Genomic DNA, 20,778 nt, shown 5'->3' with positions numbered 1-20,778 from the left:
AACGTTCGAATTAATGCTATTTTGAAGTTTGACAATACATACGTACCAACGTTTTGTCATGACTCTACATGTTTAGATAGCGTGTCTGGAAAACAATTGTCCACAGGGCGTTCTTTTGTTTCAAATTCACGGACCTAAGCGTCATTCACGTAATTTACATATAGTCATGTTTAGACAATTGACATTCCAAGTTTTTCTGTAAATTGATTTGTAAAATTTAAAGGCATTGGAATGCCGGCTCTGGCCTTGGAGGAGGCCACAGGCCGATCTTAGGGCTTTGATAAAAGAAAAAAGTCTATGGTTCCAGTTTAACATACATCGTTTCATGCAGTTACTGTTTATCATTTTACCACAAGCCTTGCTGATCATAAAGATTTGATAGATCAGTCAGGCTGCTTTAACCTTTTAATAGGGACATCATAATGAAATGAAAGTTAGGACAACGTTTATCTTGGAGTAATTATACTGACATTACTCCAATGTTTACTCCGAGAAGGTTTTATTAACGTTAAAGAGGGGGACTAGACTTTTTGTTTGTGGGACTCTGAACAATATAAACATATTCCCTCACCTCACCCCAGCCCCGACCCTTCTCTTTGCAAATTCCGGTGCCCCGGTGTCTTTATCCTAGATACATTTGGCTCTATATGTCTCTCTCAGTGAGTCAGTCTCGGGGATACACCATGCCATAAGCATACAAACATGGATGAGTATAAATTATACAGAAAGGTAATATTATTTCAATAGTATACATGCCTGTATATGCATAATTATGTATATAGATAGTTATCCATGAGTTTCAAATGACATTTCATTTACCCATGTACATTAATTTTGTTTGTTTGTTTGTTTGTTTGTTTTTGTTTGTTTGTTTGTTTGTTTGTTTGTTTGTTTGTCTGTCTGTCTGTGTGTTTGTTTGTATACATGGTTTCCGGGCTACCTGTGCTTTTTAATGCCCGCGCTCCCTGTACTTTTAATGCAGAGTAGATTTTAGAGTACTCTCCCCTCTCCTCTCAAGTTCTCTTCCATTCCTTTCTAGTTTTTACTTTTAATACTTTACTCTTTAAAAAAAAGGGAAAAAAAGTGGTTAAATGGAACTTTGTAACGCTTCTTGTCTTATCAGCACTCACATGAGTCATTTTCATAAGCTTATATCATTACATTTTTTACGCACTGAATAGACATTAATTTGATTAAAATATGAATATAAATAAATGGAAAAGATATAATATAGTAAATATTGAGTGAACAACGTTTTATATTACATAATTTACAGTTAGTTTTGCTGTCTCGTAGGCCCTGCCCTGTACATTCTCCTTGGGTAGTATTTCTCGTAAGAGAGGCGAATGAGAGCACACGAAGTATTGTATATAAAAAACATACGAAATCTCACAACTAAGTTGACCTATCGACCTGTCAAAGTGACACGTCTTTCTTGCTCCGTGGATTCCTGGAGATACGCATACACAAACACACGAACTGACAACTCATCCAACATGGCGGAATGGGGAAAGAAAAGAACCAACGGTGAGTTCTCCAAACGTTTTGTGAGGACTCTGTCCCATTTATCACGTTCTCATTTTCAGATAGATAAGATAGCTTTGAGTAGAGGTTGTCTGACTGATCGTATCGTACTGTGCAGCCGCCTGTGATTGGTAGACACATTTGACGCGTCATGTGTTCAGTGCGTGAACACTCGTCGAAAACAATGTTTTCGGCCTGCTGTTACCACACCTGCGTCACTACATAAATCCGGTATAAAAGACACAAGTGCGTGGTACTAAGCGCTTTTGCCACGCGAAGCCCTTTCTACCAACTCTGTCAAATCAATACCACCTTTTTTGAAAATGACAGACCCTTCTTCTATTTCTTCAGGCCGAGGTGCCGTCACTACGGAAGACATGTTAGAGGCCGAAAACAACAGACTTTCAGACAACTTGGCAACGAAGGTGTCTCAACTGAAATCGGTATGTTTGCTACCATTTTGTTATCCATCTTTTGACTATCATCTCTGCTGTGATAAATTTAGGACCAAACATCTACTATCAAGAAGGCGATGGTGAAATAATTACATGTTATAATTATAACACCAACACGGTAGTTCTTGAAATATATTTAACCAAATTAGTACATGTATGGAATATAGTGTCTCTAAATTATATTTTAAGATACTTCCATGCTAAATACTAGTATGGTGTGACATGGGTAAAATATCATATAAATAGACCAGCATCGTTATTCCTGACTGGTACTGTCATAATTTTCTGAGATGTTCAGTGTTTGCTGTCATGCCGAACATTGAAAACATGTGTGTGTTCCTTTTGTATGAGATAGTTATTTTTATTTAATACTTGCATACGTGTAAAATTGATGACAGACAAAGCATAAAGGGTGTTATGGTTATGGTTTTAGGTGTATGCACATGCAGGTGTATATATATGTATGTCAATGTAATAATTTTTTCAAAATTCCCAAATTTTCTAATAATCACTTGATATAAATTGATGTCATATTGTGAAGTTGATGTTATCAGTAGATTGTTTTTTATTTGTGCAACTAAATATTTTGTAAAGATGATAACAAGTTATGATGTAGATGTTTCAACATCCAAGACCAACAATATGCAGAACTTTATACTTTCCATTTCCAATTATGCAAAAATGGTGTTTGGAGAGGGTTGTCAAAATATGAATTTCTCATGGCATCATTTTGACGACCTTTACATAACAGCTATGTGTGTACATATTGATTTACCCAGTGTACACTCTGACACACTGCAATACACACTGGAACAAAGCATAACAGAAACACTGATATAATATCTTCCGTGATTTCTTTATAGGATGAGGAACTGTACATTTATGAAATGTATGTGTATCCTAGGCCTAAAAATTTTCAGTTATGCAAGACGAACTTTCAGAAATTGTGAACTTAGAATGTGAATTATTGATGATAGAAATGGGAATTCGTGTAGTCATTACAATACTATTGATCTGAAATGACTATGTAGTAAGAGATACAGGATTTGTGTGTATGTGAGAATATTATGTAAGAAATGCTGTGTGATAGTGCCCTCATTTCAGAGTGACATAGCATACATGTATCTCACAGTCTAGTAAGAGAATTGTTCACACAGTAGTTATGTCCTTGTTAACTTGACATTCACATCATAGTTAATTCTGACACTTGCATTTTATTCTGCATTTCAGATAGCACTTGATATTCAAGAAGAAACAGAAGAACAGAACAGGTACCTGAATGGCATGGTAAGATGATCCAAAAATTTACTTCAGATAGGTTGTATGTAGCCAAGAGGCTTGGTTATCTAGTTTGGCAATGTCGTTCACCAGATAGCCAAGTCTGGGTTATTAGGGATATCACTATCAGTTAGACTGTCTTAGCTGCAATAGACCAGAACCTTGGCTTTCTGGCTTGACATAACTTGCATGACTTGTTCTGGTGAATGACATTGGTAAGCCAGATAATCAAGTCTCTGGGCTATAAGTTGTACATTGTGCATTTTGGAATGGTCTATAGTGTCTTTCACTTCTAGTATTTTGCCATCATTTCTAACAAAGGAGTCTGAACAAACAGAATCATGTTAAGAACTGTGACAGATTAATTTTAAAGGCCCATTATTTAATCCCATGTTCTCACATTAGTGCCATCTGATCGGTAGAGCCATAAGGACTAGATAGGATCATTGATTTGATACGGATAACTTTTTCTCTAGCACTCCTAGACGATTGTTGTTCACACCTAAGTTTTAATCCTAGCCCAACATTCTGTTTACACTGAAAAACAATTATGGATTTTTATCGATTGGAAAAAGATGGGAATATGACTTTGATTAGAGTCCTCACTCATTAAGGTTACAGACTATGATAGTAATTCTGTAAACATGTTTGTTAGTAACCGTTGATTAAAGAAACTATGAATTCAATGACCTAGTAGTTATTAAATATAATGTGTATATTTCATTCTGTTTGAAAAATCAGGAAAAGGGTAAAAAATGAACTACAGGCCAGGGTATTGTACATATTGATAATTCTTTTATTGTTACAACGATCGATTTGTAATTGTTTGCACATGAAAAACTGCAAAAAAGAGTAGCATATTATGGTGTGAAGTTTAGTCAAGAGACTTCATCAAATTGATTTATAAAGAATTGTAGAACGTATGAATTTACTCAATTTTTCGCAGGTACTGCAAACCCAACATTTTTTGAAACCAAGAATAAATATCTGGGGCTCAATGGAATATTATTTTTATGATATGATATAAATATATGACAAGTTTACGAGGACATGTTGTTTGTTATTCACAGCTGTTCTGGAAATCAGTGTCCAGATTAGATATTACTTGTATGAATCTGCATGTACCTGCATTCCCAATTTGATTAAAATCTAATGTGGTGAAAGCGGCTAAATGCTTTATTTACCTCTATTTCCATCATTTTGTGACGTTTGTTTTTGTTCCGAGTGACAAAACGATGGAAATAGAGGTAAATAAAGCATTTAGCTGCTTTCACCTCATCCGATTTTAATCAGATTGCTTCATTCCCTCCAGGGCTTATTGATGTCCTGGGGCTTTGTCAACTATCAGAGTGAAATGTTGTCTTTTTAGCAACAGGTTTAACTTTAGACGACATCCCTAAATACGTTGTATCACAAATGCCAGATTAAGTCTTAAGACCCATGCTTCAATATCACATAATAGTAATTAACGTTAAAGCCAACAAATGGATAGTTTGATGAAACCTGTCAATCTGAACATGTGAAACGTTACTCATAAGTAATAAGAACCCTTGGCCGTGATACAAGAAAGTGTTATTTTGAAGTTTTAATAGTATTTTATGAAAGAAACTTGACTAAAAATATTATGAGACTTGAAATGGTATTAGAAAAAAACATGACTTTAATAAAAAAACTGTAAGACAAAGATGAAGACAGGTAATCTTAAAAGGTCTGTCTTCAATTTCTTTATCAAAATGTCTGATGTTTGGTAAAATTACCCTCGCATGTGTGCCATGCCCCACCTCTCCAAAACAACAGAACTGTTTGTTTTATTTCTATACAGTCGGAGAGTATCCATTACCTAATCTGTTTGTTATGGAAAAGAATTCATCTGTTTACACCAAAATCAGATGAAATATTCAACATTTGTTGATTCTTGTTCATTGTGTGGTCATTTTATATGCATTGTCACTTATGTGACCACTTAATATACCTTTACATGGAAATAACAAATAGAAAGCGGAAGCCTAGTAGATGTATCAGCTTGTGAGGATTGGTACCACTGTGACTGACAGCTGCACTGATTTCAGTATTTATACCATAATAGACAAAAACAGTATAAATCTGTACTGCTGTTTGTCATAAGCAGCTTAACCTGGCTGCCTATTTACATAGAGATCATATAAATGAGAACGCTATACCAGTTATATAATATGATAGTCGCTCACAAAATCATAGTGTCGGTCATGTTAGTGGAACATTTTTTTACTTCAAGTTTTATGAGGCCCCCCCCCCCCAAAAAAAAAAAAGGAAGAAAAAAAAGAAAACACCTGATTTCACAATAGGGTTGGTAGGTAGGAATTTTTGAAAAGTTTTTTTTACACTTTACTTTATTTCAGTGCCATGCATTTACTACAGCGAAAATTTTTCCATTTCCTCAGAAGCTAAACATTTCTATCTCTGTTTGCCCATGTATCCTCCATCCCATCACTACATTGAGCAATTGATCTCACCCCTAAGTTAACCAAGGTGTTATTTTATCACCCATCATTGATAGTAGTACAAGTCCACTGAAGGCAAAGTGGATTATTCCATTAAAGAAATTAGGAGTTACTACGGCTGCTAGTTTTAACTTCACTGACTGATCTGTTCTCTCTTCACAGGACAATGAATTTGACAGTACACAAGGACTTTTAGGTGGCAGTTTTAAGAGAGTACAAGGAATGATTCAGTCTGGCAGAGGAAACAGAAAACTCATGTGTTACATCACACTCTTCCTGGTTGCCTTCTTCTTTGTCGCTTATTTACTGATGGAGAAAGTTCTTACAAGGTCATAGGTCAAACTGATGATGCAATCCGAAGTCACTTCCAAGAAGTGTTGTACATAATATTTAAATACAGATGGCTATGAATTACCACAACAGTAAAACTGTATTTATACTGTTCAAATTCCAAATGCTTTGAACCTGGATACGACTTTAAACTGACCAACGTACAGATGTCTGAAATTTTTATCCTACAGTTATTCAAACCTGGATCCAACTCTGGAGAAGTACATGTTTGCCAGGTTTTAACACCAGTGTAGAATCAACGAAATGTACATGTATCCCTTCCCAAATGACCTTGTCAACTTCCTGACAGCCCTTTTAAAAAACTTTTTTTTTCTGGGGCACTGAGGCTGATGTAATATATTTACACATTGGTGTGTTGAAAGCACGTACAATGTACTGTGACTGATATACTCTAAGGTAGATGTTAGCAAGTTACAGTATTTGTGATGAGAATAAAGTGCTGGATTTGAAGGTGATTGTTCTTAAAAACAATTGTAAATACAAACGACAACATGATTGAATAGTGTTAAGACATATCGGTGTACCGTATTACAAAATTGAAAGGTAAATATCAAGTGACACTTACCACTGATGTTATTTGTACATGGTGAGAATTCACAGCTGCCATACCTTACTTACATGTAATTTTTTTCTTAAGTAATTCTTGAATTCCTGTAGTGTTATGAATGAACGTAAAAGAGGACTTCTTTCTTTCATTTTACTCTGTTGAAGACATACAGTATTTGCAAAAAATCATATATGTATCATAACTGTTATATCAGGTTTAAAATGATGATATAGCTTCCGTATCCATACTCTAAACTCATCAGGAAAAGAACATAAACAAGAGAAGATTTGCATCTTTATGTGTAGTAAGTGTGTAAGCTTAGGCCAAAAAGAGAAAAAGAATTGTTTCTGGTCAGCGTGTGCATCACTTAAATTCCCTTGTGTCGGTCTTTTCTATTTGTGGTTGTCCAGCCCATGCAGTCTGCAGATCTAGGGGAAAACACGAAAATAACCCTCCCTACTCAGTGAAGACAACTGCAGAGCCAATCATGAACAAAGAAATGACATCTGCCCCATTTACAAACTTGCTCTAAAGTATTAAATAAAAAGATCTGTAACCATTATAAATAGTGACAGGTTGAGAATAAAAAAAAATAAGAAATAAAAAAAAAATTGGTGTCGTTGCACCATTTTAGACAAACTCTCCTGAGCCTAACCAGAAACAATTCTTTTTTTTTTGGCCATACCGTAGTGACAAAAATAATGTAAAGGGCAAAAAAGCATATAACTTAAAAAGTGAGCTGGCGACTTTTTATTTGAAATGAATTGTGTCATGTCCAAAACACAAAAGCTAGAAGAATTGTGCAAGTTTGCAATATTTGTAATGGCCCATGACATGCACTTTTTATTTTCCATGTGGAAAATATTTGGATTTACTTTTGACTTAGACAGATTTGGCAATAACAATGTGAAAAAACTTAATTGCCACAAATGCTATGTTTTGAATGTGATTTATTTCAATCCCACATGCATGCTGTAGTGTACATACAGTTGGCAATGTGTTGGATCACACTTTCATAATTCAATCCCAGGTTCTTGCATTACGGTAGTTTTATCGTATCAGTTGATAAGTTAAGACTTTCTCTATAGATCTGCTCGACAAGTTTTTTTGCTTAAGTTTTAACTTTAATTCAACATTACCTTTCATTCCAGTGTACACATTAGAATTTGTTCTGTGTACTTGATGTTCACACCCAGACAACTATTATACTGTAAATGCGATCATTTGCAAACACATGAAGTTTATTAGAGGGAGCCACTCCAGTAAATAAAGGCATTTTTATAAACTTCTTGTTTCGGAATGTCACTTTGAGTGACCAGCAAGAGCTTATTACCTTCAGATAAATAGCCATGAATATTTACTGTTCATCTAATACACATACATTTGTATCTGCTAAGACCCATGAGACAAAGCTGGACCACTGCGAGGACAATAAGTGCATCACAAGATTCAATTTGGTGTTTCTTAGCAATCACGCAAAATTTATATGGTGTTAAAACTTAAAATGACTCCAGAATGTTTATGATAATGCCTTTATTTCCTGGAGTGATGTGCCTCTTTAATGAAAAAAAAGTGTATTATCAATCATCCACACTTTTAAAGGTCTTTGTTATTCAAAAACAAGATCATTGTATTATTATCATCTGAAATATTATGGGAAAACAATAGATATCAAGATGCAATGACACACTTCTGTCGTGTAAAATATGAAGTATCTTACCAAATACTTTTAGAATGTATTCACAACTCTAAATCAATCTGTTTACTTTTGTTCTGTTACACTTGTAATATTTACATCACTGTCCAATTTTCTTTACCATGTACATGTATCTACTCAATAAATTCACCTGAAACTTCTATGACACTCAGTGACTGTATTGCGTTATTGCCCGTCAGCAATCGTCTAGTACAGAGGAGCTACTACAATGGGGTTCCAGCTATCTAGCTGTCTGTCCGTCTGTCTGTGTGTGTGTGTGTGTGTGTGTGTGTGTGTGTGTGTGTGTGCATGTCTTTGTCCGTGTTCAGCCATATATCTGACATACAAAAATCAAATTCAACAATTGGGTACATGTATACCACTTTGTTTTCCACCAATGTCAAAATTAAAACAGAGTGCAGAGCCACTGTCTATCATCAAAGTAACTTATATAAAGATATCAAGTACATTTGTCAAAAAAAATCAATATTTACCCCTAACTCAAAACGGTACAGTAATTTGTAGAGACTCAATTCAGCTGTTGGAGAGGGGGGGGTGTCACTTATTGATTTAATTATGGTAATGCTGCCTTTCTGGGTGTGCGTTTTTAGTTGAAGAACCGTGACTAAAACTGGGGTGTAGTTTAGGGTGTGATTAGTGTAAAATGGACCGGATCATTTAGCCTTCATGATGGATTTCGTCTGTTAACTTTTAGAGACATTGTCTTTTCACTTGGTGTGGTATAATTTAATTGTTTACATCTCTAGAACGGTTTGCAGTGTTACTGATAAAATGATCAATCAAACCAGAGACGTATAAACGTATAAGTTTAATAATTTCATTTACCTATACATATTTTATGTTTATTTATTTATTTTTCTATCCATTCTATTTATTTATAACATGGTTTATGGGCTCCATGTGCGTATACAGGCGAAGGACCGTAATTCCACGAACCGCGAAGTTGTATTTCGTGGTTAATGGATCGAAGACTAAATATTATTGCCATGATATTGGGTTATATGCCCGAGGTGAAAGGATATCAGCACGACGCGTAGAATAAAAGCATCTTATTTTACTAGTTCGTTCACAAATATTATCTGCAAAACACGTCAATATGATCGAGAGTTTGTTACATTCTGAAACATATCTCGGGTCACAAGTGTCTGTAGCGTGTACTCATGTACTACGCTGTACAAGTAGTAAGGCTTTAAACAAATCGTGTAATTCCGATTGCGGGGTCCAAGTTGCTTTATGTAACGGCAAAGTGTCAAACACTGCAAGAAATAACCATGGAAGTATAACCCATTCCAAGTGTATTAGATTAGACTGGCTTAATTCAAGAAGCTGTGATTCGATAAGAAATACCATATACCCTACAGAGTCTATGGGAAACACAAAGTCAGTACAATACGTTTAGGGTAGACTTCGTGTAAGAAACTTGACTAAAAACACATAAAAGGTGATAAATACTTGTTCAATCTTCTTCTGGAAAATGTCACGTTCATCAGTAATAAGGATTATATGATAAATAGAAAGTAACTTACATCGTTGGGGCTCTAAGTCCTGCTTCGACCACAGACAAGTACTTCGATCGAGCGTGAAATGGTCCAGGGAAAGGGTCCGTTTTCAAGTTAAAAAGCCTTTGTCTCTACTAAGTCTCTACTAAGTATGTTACGAAATAGTAAAACGAAAGAATCAAAATAGTAGACAATAGAATCAAGTTGTATAAAAATATATATATAAAATGTGATTGAGGGCGTCATTCGACCTATACCTCAACGTAAAGAGAACTTGTATTCATGACAACGGGGTAGGTAGATTTTTTTCTATGTGTGAGTGTCTAGTTCAGGTAGTTATATTTTCCGTTCTTTTCCATATGGTCTCTGTGTTATTGGTTTCTTCCCATCAGATGTAGAGCCAGATTGGAAGAACAGTTTTATATTGTCTTTTTAAGTTGATGTAAGTTTCCGCATTCACTATTTCTTGCGAGAATTCACAATTTTCGCGATTTTATTATTTTTTCTCAAATACGTAAAAAAGGTTTAGAGTCGGCAGTGAAAAACTAAGTGGGTTCGGATAACCGAAACCAACCCATTTTTAGATTTACTGTTACCGGGTTGATTCTCCGTCGTCGTCGTCGTCGTCGTCGTCGTCGTCGTCGTCGTCGTCGTCGTCTGTCGTCCGTCCGTCAACTTTTCTACTTTCATCTTCTTCTCTAAAACTGCATTGTCAATTGACCTGAAATGTGGTGTATAGGTGTCATTTGATGAGCAGATATAAGTTGATGGGTCATTAATATGCAAATTTGGTCTTAAATATAATTGTTGGTAAAAAAAACGCTTTAAAATCTTCGCCTCTAAAACAACTGGGCCAATTGAGTTGAAATTTATTGTGTAGGTGTCTTGGGATGAGCAGATATAAGTTTGTTCAGGACAAGTTGATTGGGTTATTAATATGCAAATTAGGGGTATAAATAGAATTTTTGTAAAATGGATTTTAAAATCTTCACCAGGACAAAATCTGTGATACTAGTATGCAGTTGTATACCCATGCCAAAACTAATGGGCCAATTGGGCTGAAATTTGGTTCGTCATTTTATATGTTTAGCACATTTTCATGTGCATCTTACATCTACATGCACTGACAAGACCACATCCATAGCTATTTTCCACAGCCAAGCAATGGTGTGTATTACAGATATACGCGACACAATATTATGGGTAGACACGTACACGAATACAAAGTCAAACAGATATATGTAAATATGCCTAGTTATTCAAATTTGTTCAAACCATACCCACACTGTTCTGCTTTTAGTGATTTTTGTATGTATAGATTATATTTGTGTTTTTTTTATGGTCACTTTGCGATTTAGTAACGTACGCCACCACAGGGCTGAATCGGTGTACCTCTTTTTACTTCATATGTTCTATATTTGGCTTTAAATTCTTCTTGTTCATTGTTGTACTTGGTCCTTGTGAGTGGACTATAAAAAAAAGTACAATGTTTATCAGTTTTCTGTGTGAAATGTGTTCTATAGTTTGTGTGAGTCATCATATGAAACCACTAACCGCGCGAACTTTATTATTTTTGTCAAACAAAACTGCATAGTTTAAAAGCAGAACCACTTCTACACGTTACAAAAACAAAAACAACCCCCCCCCGCTATTCTGACCGATAGGTTCCTTGTTTGTTTTAAACATTAGCACAGGGTGCAGCGAGCATGTAATCGATTAATCGAGTAATCGATCGATTGATTGATTTATTGATTTATCACTCCCTCAGGCCAGGTGGGTTACCTGGCCATATGGTTATTTTAGAACAACATGCATGTCGGCGAAGTTTCTGACTGTCAGTTTTTCAAGACAATTAAGAAAAATAGCATTGTCTCGTTTGATTCAATTTAAGTAAGAATTACACATCCTTATTGCGATTTTGACGCATGCAAGACGAAATGAACTCTTACCCCCCCCCCACCCAACGAAGGAATTATGTTTGTCGTGCGTCAGTTTTAAAATGACCCGGATCCTTATATAGTAGCCTTGTCTCTGAAAATTAGTCTTGTTTACTCAACCGATGACATTTCAAGAGAAAGGTTTGTTTACTAGTATACTAATGTGAAAGCTTTCAGTTTTCATAATGTTAGTATTTATGTACTCGATGGAAATGCTGGTACACATGTACTTATTTATCATTAATGCCAGAGAATGACACATACATGAAATACTCGTAACTCATTGTATATTCAGATGATGTAATATGTGTGAACTACATCAATAAAAATGTAAATATGAAGTGGTTAAAAAACTGATCAATAGTGATAAATAAACTGATGTACATTTTGTTCAGCTGTGAAATGAAAACATGTTGCACATTTTGTTACCCGTATCTTGAACATTTGATTGTATAAATGGTTATGATAAATTTGGTAGCTAGTTTTTTTTTTAATGAATGATCATCATGCTAATTTATAAAGGCAAGCTTCATCTATTGATGTAGATTGTACGCATCATTAATTGTCCAAAGATTGTACGCATAACATTGACTATAATGCATGAAGTGAATAACCACTGTACCACGTATCATTTTACATAAAAACCAAAACAATGGGCAGAGTAAATACTGTACTTGGCATGTACATTTTAATATGAAAGTATTGCTTGAGGCGTTTTCAAGTTATTGAAGTGTATACGTACATGGCGTGTGATGTATGTACATAACACTGTCAATATAATGCACAAGTGTTACACAGATATGTACAGGTTTAGTCATTTTTGATTATGTTAAATTGAATCTACAGTATCTGGTATTTGTATACATTATGTATATATATACATATATATTTTACTATTACAATTTATTTTCTCAGTGTATAATCATATTGATCAGTATAATGGAACCTAAAAAAGAATACCGCATCACCGTATCATTTTTAAAATTTCCCTTGGGAGAGAAAACTAATATTATTTTTTCCCCTAATATATTATAACTGAAGCTTTTTGCAGAAACATGTCTTTGAACGCAGTATTTAACGCCCTCTTGTGACGTATCTTGAGAAATGACAGACAGCCTTACTTGGGAAATAACCGCGTGTGTTTACAGATCACGATACGTAGTTGTGCAGGTCATCACTGTGGCAGAGTCGACATTGGTTTTTGATCCGGCGTTGAAAGTTTCACATCCTCTTGACGAATCGCTTCTCTGAAATGATCTGGTTTTATAGTTATCGATGAAAGCAAGGACAATTGACGCAGGAAATCAACCTTGCCCAACCCATATGTTGCCTCTATTCCTCAGTTTCTAGTCTCCATCCATTTATCCAAGGCTTTCTGTCAGAAACCTTAGCAGGCGATACAACCTGTATCTCTTTGGGATGTTTTTGACAAACATTATATAGGTAAGTCTAAATTTTATTTAGTACAGCATCCGTAAACCATTACGTCAATCTAACACAGTGAAGCGGTAAGTGCATCGATATCCTTATATACGTACACAGGGACAATACTTACGCTGTTTTTCCTCATTGCGACTTGACCATATAATATATGATTTAATAAGATGTGACGTGATCACGAAAAGCGAATAATATTGATTCTTTATCACACATTGACGGGAGTGGTACATATCTAAGCATGTATTTGTACGACAGTACATTGTATATATATGTGTGGATTGTCTCACGACAGCATTCTTCATGGGGCACTTCGATGGGTGTTTCCACATAATGGGAAGATACGGCTATATTATAAACACGCTGTGTTTATAGCAGTTATACCCAGCCATCAAGCTATTCCATAGCTGCAATAGTGTAGAGTTTGCATAGTCTACTTTATCTATCGTAACGTGTGTTGGAAGTAGTTTATCCGTACATAGCCACATGGGCACGTATTATTGCTTAGATTGCCGTTTTCTTAGGAAAATATCGTACGAATTCTGCTGCTACAAATGTATCACTCTCTATACTATACTAGGGTGGACATAGGGGACATCTTCTTTCAAATTTGAACAAAACATGCATATTTGTCAACAAAAACATACCCGCATGAAGAAGACATACAGAGGAGTTTATACGGGATCGTTACTCGATGTCCCCCCCTTCTCTTTTCTCCTTACAGGTAGGAATGTATAGTCAAAAGGTTGTTATATTTAGTCTGTAGACCAGGAAATCAACAATCTATGAAATATTACACACCCCTATGTACATAGCTCTGTATATACGTCCACGGTCCCATAGCTACGCCACATATGAGATGTGTGGGAATTTTTCAGTGCTAAAGATATACCCTTCATTGAAATTATACCATGATGGTAGTTTAGATTCGACACGTGAAGTGAATAGCATAGTTCGAGGTCATTTTTGGCAACGATATGTTTGTGACATTTTTGTTTGCAATCTATTGTCTTCAAATAATCATGACAAGGATCTGACCTTCAGCGACAGCTACCGTGAATGATGTATTGACTCCAAACACACCACTAGTCATGCAGTTCTATAAGTAATGGGTTGGTGCAATAGGCTGGTACTGCGCTGCGTGGCAACGGCATATACGCTTCACTAGCTACCACGTCCAAGTTGAATACCTTGTCCATTCTCAAGCAATATTGTGTTACATGTATTTGATATCACCGCCAAACACACGAAAAAGGTGAACCCGTAAGTAATGTTACACAACTCGTAATAATGCCACTCTGAATCACTGGATGCTTATTTTTTTTTCTACTCCGAAACGGGTGATTTTCACCCGGACAGTCACAGACATATTTCATCTTGTGACAAAGCTCAGACAATTATAGAGGGATGCAAATGATCACTTCCACACCAGAATCTGGTGGGATGTTATTATCGTCGGATATCCTAATCCATAACTGAACACAACTAAACTGAACTAAACCAAGTAATATCTGCATGAACACATGGAGACGTAATCTTGCTTGGATTATAAGATTTGTACCTTACTATATATGGTCTTAACCAGTGATTGACAGGAGAGTAACTTTATCAGTATCCAATAGGATTTATACTTGAGAATATATATATATTACATATAAGAATATAATGTTGCTTCGAAATGAGCACACTATATGTATTCCCCCGTACACTCATAGGCTTAATACAATGAAAACATACTATGATTAGTAGCAATGGAATTGGTAATGGTATTCTATCTATTTTTATCCACCCCAACAAGCAAGAGGGAGTAAAAGTAGCAACATTGTTCGGAACGTAATATTTCATATATTCATCCATCCATCCATCCATACACAAAGCTCACGTATCCCTGTGTCCCTTGGGGGAACTGTTTCCAAAGGTCGCTACACTGTCACACCAATAATTATGTAGAGAAAGATACTGACTAACTATATATGACTATACTGTAATTGAATCCCCATGCATAGGACCATCTCCATTTAATACGAAAGTGGGTTCTTTTGATACGAACACTCTGTTACTTATCTCTACTATTAACTGCAGACCACATACACACCCCCTATAAAATGGCGCCAAAATAAATTGGAATTCATTTCGTAAATATGGATTATCTGTAATACTATTTTGTGTTTTACGAATTTTGTCCTCAACTGCAAAAAACAAACAAACAGAGGAGCGGACGTGTTGGTAAATGTGTGTGGGAGGAGACTAGACGGCTATACAATTGTTTCCCACGTGCCACAAATAGACCCTAAACATGCCTAGAAACTTCCCATTTGCGTCAAGCACACTACCAGCCACTCACACACCTTGGGCGTTCGGATAATGCACAAGCATACACACCTTTCCTTATCTGACAGGCTATATTAGACAGAAGTACATAAATGAAGCGCGACGTTTTTTTACGCAAATTGAGAACGCAGTTTCTTGTGCAGACGAAGTAGACATACTTTTTATGCACAGTGTGTTATTATATGCCCAGAGAAGTTTTGGGGAAGTAACTAGCAGAACTAGCGGGGGGGGGGGGGGTGCTGAGGAGACAATATTTTGGTCAATTTAAATTATCTTTTTACAAATAGATGTGGGCTTTACAAAAGAGAAATCTCATATTGCTCTAACCTATAAACTGACTTTGAGATATAACACAAAAAGTTATTTTTGATGAATCTAAGAGGCTTCTGTGTTTTAATGATTCTCAAGATCATTTTATGAGATCGTCGCCGTTACCGACTCCCCCTCGACCTTTTATGGCAACGCTGCCAAGCCAAGTGTGGCATTATTCTTCGTTTGGCCAGCTGAAAAATGTGTTCTGGGTACGAGATATGCCGGATACAATTTGCTATTTGTTTCTATAACTTCAACACCTACTATTCAGAGAGGCAATATCTTTGGTCCGAGGACTTATCATCGTATGTAGTTTTTACAGTATCACAGTCGAACAAAAAGTAGCTTGCTTTCGACATTCACACAACCCAGAGCTTCTTTCTCTTCGACGAATCAAAATAAAAAATGAAAATCCTTTTGATGGTGCCGTAAAAGAGGCTATGGTTTTAATACGACGATGAAATGATTATATACTCAAATGAGTGCCCGTTCCTGCACCAACAATCTTTTGTATTTGCCATTTCCAAATTGTCGTATTTTTACTCAGTCATTTAGTTTTGAAAGCTCCAAACTTTGGAACATTTTACCTTCTCACCTTATCAGTATTACGAATTTAACTTGTTTCAAAAAATCTTTAAATCCGTACTTATTTGAATCTCTTTAACCTTTTACATTGTCTGTGATTATTTTATCTCTTTTACGCTTCATACTTTTTATTGTTTTTCAATTTTTATGTGTGTTACTTTGTTTTGTTTTTGTTGTTGTATTGTGTACATTTGCTTTAGGGCCCCTGGGAAGATTAGGCTGGGCCTAACAGGGTCACCCTTTTTCTTTTTGAAATAAAAGTCGTCATTATTATTATCATTATTATATACCTCAAGACATGACGCACAGTTTAATCATTTCCGATCGGATCAAGGGGTAGTCATGGTAACCGAGACAAGGGGACAATTGTGCCTCTGTGATACATGTACACGTATTCTTAGACTGAAGAATAAGGCTAGACAATAGGTATTAACCACCAAATAGTCTACACGAAAGAAAGAAGTACTTAATCAGTATCGGATTTCAGTTTATAAACAGCCACTAATCCATACACCCGGTCAAATCTTACGTGCTGAAATAATAGCTCTAGTACTCAGATGTATTCAGCAGGATTAATACACACACATATTTCACAGGCTTACTAAAAGACGGATTTAGACAGGCAGCAAATGTTAGATGTCGGATCATTCCTGTACGTCATCTAACATCGAAGATATGTATATCTGTGTCTTGTTTAGCGTCTATGTTTTCGTTTAGCACAGAGGTTGTGTACAGCGGGGTTCTCCTTTCTTTGTAACATCAACGATATGGTCATCCAGGTTTTCGTTTAACACTGATGATACAGTGAATTTCACAATACTGTTAAGTTTTTTTCTGTTTGATACAACCACGCAGCATATAACAAAAAACTCCATATGCAACACTTCAATAGCAAGATCGCATTTTTTGCTACATTTACTCTAAATGAAATAAATCATTTCAATGTATTGCAACTCCATGCAGGCATACGGGTGACAATGTTTTTCTTAGTATCAAACACCCGATGAAGGGCGCGTGAAATGTCCTTATCTTCACAAAATGTATGCAAATATGCCTAGCAACAAGACCACGTAATCATGGAGAAATTAAAAGTTTGCCCGCAACAGTTGTGCTACAACGCCCTTGCCACGTTTATTTTAAGATTATAATTATTACGAATTTTCATAGACGTTTGAGGGTCAAACTCTACGTTAATAATTTGTTTTACAATAATTATACTAATGTACTATGAGTAATATTGATAAAGAATAATAAATGAATATAAATATTTAAAACTAGCGCAAGAGATTAATTTTGACATTCTGGATCGTCATCAGTCCATGTCACTGTACATCCGGGTATGTTTTCGGTTGATAAGATAGAACAAAGCCTATCTATTCGACAGGGCCTTAAGGGACTCCGTCTATTATGCACTTATTGATTAATTTAATACCAGCATCCTTTCAAAACCGAAACAATGTACATCCGTAGTTTCAGACACGAATTGATATTTAAATACACAGATAGAACCTACTTGTGTGCTCGTGACTTTAAATGCGTTTAAATCATAGACCCTACGAGTGTAGGGTCTATGGTTTAATATGACCTATTCCCATCTACCTAAGGGTTCATTGTGATATAAATAGTAATTTATGTATTCAAAACATGAGCGAAATTAAACTAAGAATAATTACAGACTGTACAAGGTCAATCAATTTTCCTACAATTATTCGAGTGATAATTACTACAACTATGTATGATTATTAAACACCAGCCGAGAGCATCATCTAACGTTTGCCATTGTGATATAACCATCAGAGTCAAAAACACATTTCGTCCCAACCCCATCCTGGTAGAACTTAGAACAAGCAAGAGACATCAGACCGCACGGACTCGTTCTTTGTGTGAATATGCCAGATGTAGGTTAACATGATTTCGGAAAGGAGTTACAATGTAAGTAGGACTCCTATTTACAATGTAATGTGCACTTATTCTATTGATTTTGATACCAGGATTCTTAATTGCAAAACTGTAACAATAAGCTTATACATCCGTAGTTTCAGACACAAACTGATATTTAAATTTACAGACAGTAAATAACAAAATAATAGTAATGTATGTATGTATGTATGTATGTATGTATGTATGTATGTATGTATGTATGTATGTATGTATGTATGTATGTATGTATGTATGTTGGGGATGGGGTTGGGACGAAATGTGTTTTTGAGCGCAAACAAGAGTATACATATCTCGGCTACCAAATGAATATTGAAAACTCTTGCAACAATGAACAAGTTAATATACTTATATCGGAATTTAAAGAAACCATGACAAAGATAGACGCATCCCTGTTACCAACTTCTGCAAAACTTTCGGCTGTCAACGTAATGTGCATGTCAAAGCTGAATTTTTACTATCCAAATCTAATCTTCACAGAGAAGAACCTAATGGAAATTGAAAATGAAATCGTCGGACATGTAAGGCATTGGTTCAACTTGAACTCGTCTTCCACAAGGTCATTCTTTTTCACTCCAAAATCTGCAGGAGGATTAGGGGTAATCAGTCCTCGCGTTATGTATTATGCGAAACGCCTTTCATTTTATTTGTCTGTTTTGAATAACGACGATCCAAATGTACGACAGGCAGCACGATATTCACTCAAGCTACATATGGAGAAACGGAAAGCTATACCTGTACACGACGAGGATTGTCCGAATTTTGCAGGATATGTTATCAACAATACCGGTAACATAGCAAAGCAGTCCAAAGTTAATTGGCCAAAGTCAATTTGGGTAAATCTGCATGAAATGTGCAAGCGTCAGCACATCTCCTTGATTAAAGGAGACGATAAATACCTCTACGAAATGGCAGTAGACGAGGAAGTGTCAATAACCTTCGATTCGCCAGACAAATTCTACACAACATTTAAACAGCAGCTGCTGCAGCAATATCAATCCGAGTTTAAGGCGAAATCTTCACAGGGAAGAGTGACTCGAGAGGCAGGGAAAGTAAACCATGGTGTATCGTCCACTTACCTCAACAATCACAAGATTGACGATAATCTGAGATCATTTGTCGCGAGAGGTCGTTTACAGCTCCTGCAGTGCGAAAGTCTCATGACCCTGTACTATCCAGAGTCGTACACTAAATCATGTAAAATATGCAATCATCCCACTGAAACAGTATCTCACATTTTGAATGGCTGTACGAAATTCCAGAAACTATACCAACAAAGACACAATAGAATAGTTGATTTAATCTTCGGTAAAATCGCGAACAGTAATCCTGGCAAGGAGACATTCAAAGACACGGTTTTAAAACCTGAAATGTTTGATGCTCATATGAGAACTTTTGAACATCAGCATAAACGACCAGACATTACAATCATCGATAAACAGAACAAACATGCAATATTAGTTGAAGTGTCCGTACCCTTTGATGCACATATTTCATTGTGTTTTCAGAAGAAGTTCGACAAATATTTTCCACTCTCACTAGAAATAAACACTACAGGCTTTCGTTCAGAAATAATAGTTATTGTCATTGGAAGTCTCTGAAATGTACATCATAAAGTCACAAGTGGTTTGATCAAAGCTGGTTTAAATAGAAGGAATTCCAAATCCATCACCAAATATTGTAGTGTCAGCTCAATAATAGGTTCTTACAAAATTTGGAGATTGAGATGTAGGTACTATAACAACCAGATATCACGTGAACGTTTGTCATAAGTGACCAAGAGAAACTCGTTCACTAGTCAGTATGATTTCCTGCAAGGTATTGTGTGTGTATTCTGTAAAGGAATTATGTAAATACTTTACCTGTACATGCTATGTTCATGTAAGTTGGAAATAAAAGAATTTGATATGTATGTATGTATGTATGTATGTATGTATGTATGTATGTATGTATGTATGTACGTACGTGTGTGTGTGTGTATGTATGTATGTATGTATGTATGTATGTGTGTATGTATGTATGTGTGTATGAGAGAGAGAGAGAGAGAGAGAGAGAGAGAGAGAGAGAGAGAGAGAGAGAGAGAGAGAGAGAGAGAGAGAGAGAGAGAGAGAGAGAGAGAGAGAGAGAGAGAGAGAGAGAGAGAGAGAGAGAGAGAGAGAGAGAGAGAGAGAGAGTGTGTGTGTTAAGGGTATGCGAAGGCGATCAATCACATAATATATAGCAGTAATGACAAAACAATATGGGTAACACACGAATTCGCAACAGGCATTACTCATTTTTGTATGGATTTTTCGTGACCCGTGACTCACATAATCTCGGTTATATCTCAGACCACTAAAAAGAGTGTGGTCTGAGGCTATACAGTGTCGCCGCTGGTGGTATTTGCA

At 35.9% G+C, this 20,778-nt stretch overlaps 2 protein-coding genes across 2 annotated transcripts in view; both read left to right on the top strand.

Moving 5' to 3' along the window:
* Nucleotides 1-1,496: 1,496 nt before the first annotated feature.
* LOC144434057 (BET1-like protein) lies at nt 1,497-8,488 on the top strand. Its single transcript, XM_078122509.1, has 4 exons — nt 1,497-1,527; nt 1,876-1,967; nt 3,210-3,266; nt 5,900-8,488. The coding sequence occupies exons 1-4, from the start codon at nt 1,497-1,499 to the stop codon at nt 6,071-6,073; spliced, it is 354 nt and encodes a 117-aa protein (XP_077978635.1). The 3' UTR covers nt 6,074-8,488.
* Nucleotides 8,489-12,970: 4,482 nt separating this feature from the next.
* LOC144433588 (CMP-N-acetylneuraminate-beta-galactosamide-alpha-2,3-sialyltransferase 4-like) overlaps nt 12,971-20,778 on the top strand; it is a 34,745-nt gene continuing 26,937 nt past the window's right edge. The window contains exon 1 of the mRNA XM_078121911.1: nt 12,971-13,231. The gene's annotated coding sequence lies outside the window, so the exon portion shown is untranslated. The remainder of the gene's footprint in view (nt 13,232-20,778) is intronic.

The sequence above is a fragment of the Glandiceps talaboti genome, chromosome 4 (genome assembly GCF_964340395.1).
Source record: "Glandiceps talaboti chromosome 4, keGlaTala1.1, whole genome shotgun sequence".
Lineage (NCBI taxonomy): Eukaryota > Metazoa > Hemichordata > Enteropneusta > Spengelidae > Glandiceps > Glandiceps talaboti.
Note: the sequence above shows the minus strand (reverse complement) of the source record. Positions and strands in the feature narration are given on the sequence as shown.